Genomic DNA, 403 nt, shown 5'->3' with positions numbered 1-403 from the left:
TTAGGCCTCATGAGCATGCGAGGCCGTGGCCCGGACCCCGGCCTCGCATGCTTCTTTCGGGTCAGAAGCACGGATGATCTTCCGTGGTAACCGGCGGAGCTCGGAGCCTGCAGAGCACACAAGGCCAGTCAGAAGCACGGATGATCTTCCATGGTAACCGGCGGAGCTCGGAGCCAGGGAGATGACACCCTGCACCTGCACCCTGAGGAGGCTCCAAGGCTCCGGTGGAAAAGATTGGTGGAGCTCCATCTAGCTTGTTCTGAATTTTATCGTCAGCCACCAAGCACAAAAAAACGCCTGCACTTCAGCTTCACTTCAGCATTAGACCAGTGTTGTCATTATTGTTTTTAAAATCTTTAAAATAAGTCCAGTTGCTCCTCGAATTTGAGTTATTGCAAATGGC

General features: G+C 52.6%; 1 protein-coding gene across 1 annotated transcript in view; it reads right to left on the bottom strand.

Annotated features, from left to right (window-relative positions):
- LOC119426797 (cadherin-10-like) overlaps positions 1 to 403 on the bottom strand; it is a 54,475-nt gene continuing 54,072 nt past the window's right edge. The window contains exons 7-8 of the mRNA XM_037694378.1: positions 196 to 259; positions 1 to 107 (exon numbers count right to left, since the gene is read on the bottom strand). Coding sequence (XP_037550306.1) covers positions 1 to 107; positions 196 to 259 — 171 coding nt within the window. The remainder of the gene's footprint in view (positions 108 to 195; positions 260 to 403) is intronic.

Source organism: Nematolebias whitei, chromosome 20 (assembly GCF_014905685.2).
Source record: "Nematolebias whitei isolate Nwh7 chromosome 20, NemWhi1, whole genome shotgun sequence".
NCBI classification, from domain to species: Eukaryota; Metazoa; Chordata; class Actinopteri; order Cyprinodontiformes; family Rivulidae; genus Nematolebias; species Nematolebias whitei.
Note: the sequence above shows the minus strand (reverse complement) of the source record. Positions and strands in the feature narration are given on the sequence as shown.